Raw genomic sequence first — 399 nt, forward strand, 5'->3', positions numbered from 1 at the left:
GCAGGCAGCGGGGCTTGGCTAGCTCCACCGCCACCTGGGAAAGGGATGGTCCCGTCCCTCAGGAGCCACATTAGCAGGGACCAACCCTGCTGCTGGGGGGCTTGAGGACTCCCCCACGGCGGGTGCTTGGGCAGGTGGGCACTTGTTAATAATTCCGCAACGTGGTTTTACGGCACATCACGGGGCAGAAGGTGGCTTGTTCCTGCCCGGCAGGGCGGGATCCCTGGAGCCCCCCGGGACCCCTCACCTTCGGTGCACTCGCAGCTGTAGGTGTTGGGGCCGTCCACGCACTTGGCGCCGTTCTTGCAGGGGGTGCTGGCGCACTCGTCGATGTCGAACTGGCACAGGTGCCCGTTGAAGCCTGGAATGGAGGGAGAAGTCACGTCCCGGCGCAGCGGC

At 65.9% G+C, this 399-nt stretch overlaps 1 protein-coding gene across 1 annotated transcript in view; it reads right to left on the reverse strand.

The window, feature by feature from the left end:
- The window catches only part of NOTCH1 (notch 1), a 35,329-nt gene that overhangs the window by 16,497 nt on the left and 18,433 nt on the right, over nucleotides 1-399 (reverse strand). Inside the window, 2 exon segments of the mRNA XM_009322145.1 lie at nucleotides 86-141; nucleotides 248-361. Of these exon segments, the coding sequence (XP_009320420.1) occupies nucleotides 86-141; nucleotides 248-361 (170 nt within the window).

Source organism: Pygoscelis adeliae, unplaced genomic scaffold, assembly GCF_000699105.1.
Source record: "Pygoscelis adeliae isolate BGI_AS28 unplaced genomic scaffold, ASM69910v1 Scaffold114, whole genome shotgun sequence".
Classification (NCBI taxonomy): Eukaryota; Metazoa; Chordata; class Aves; order Sphenisciformes; family Spheniscidae; genus Pygoscelis; species Pygoscelis adeliae.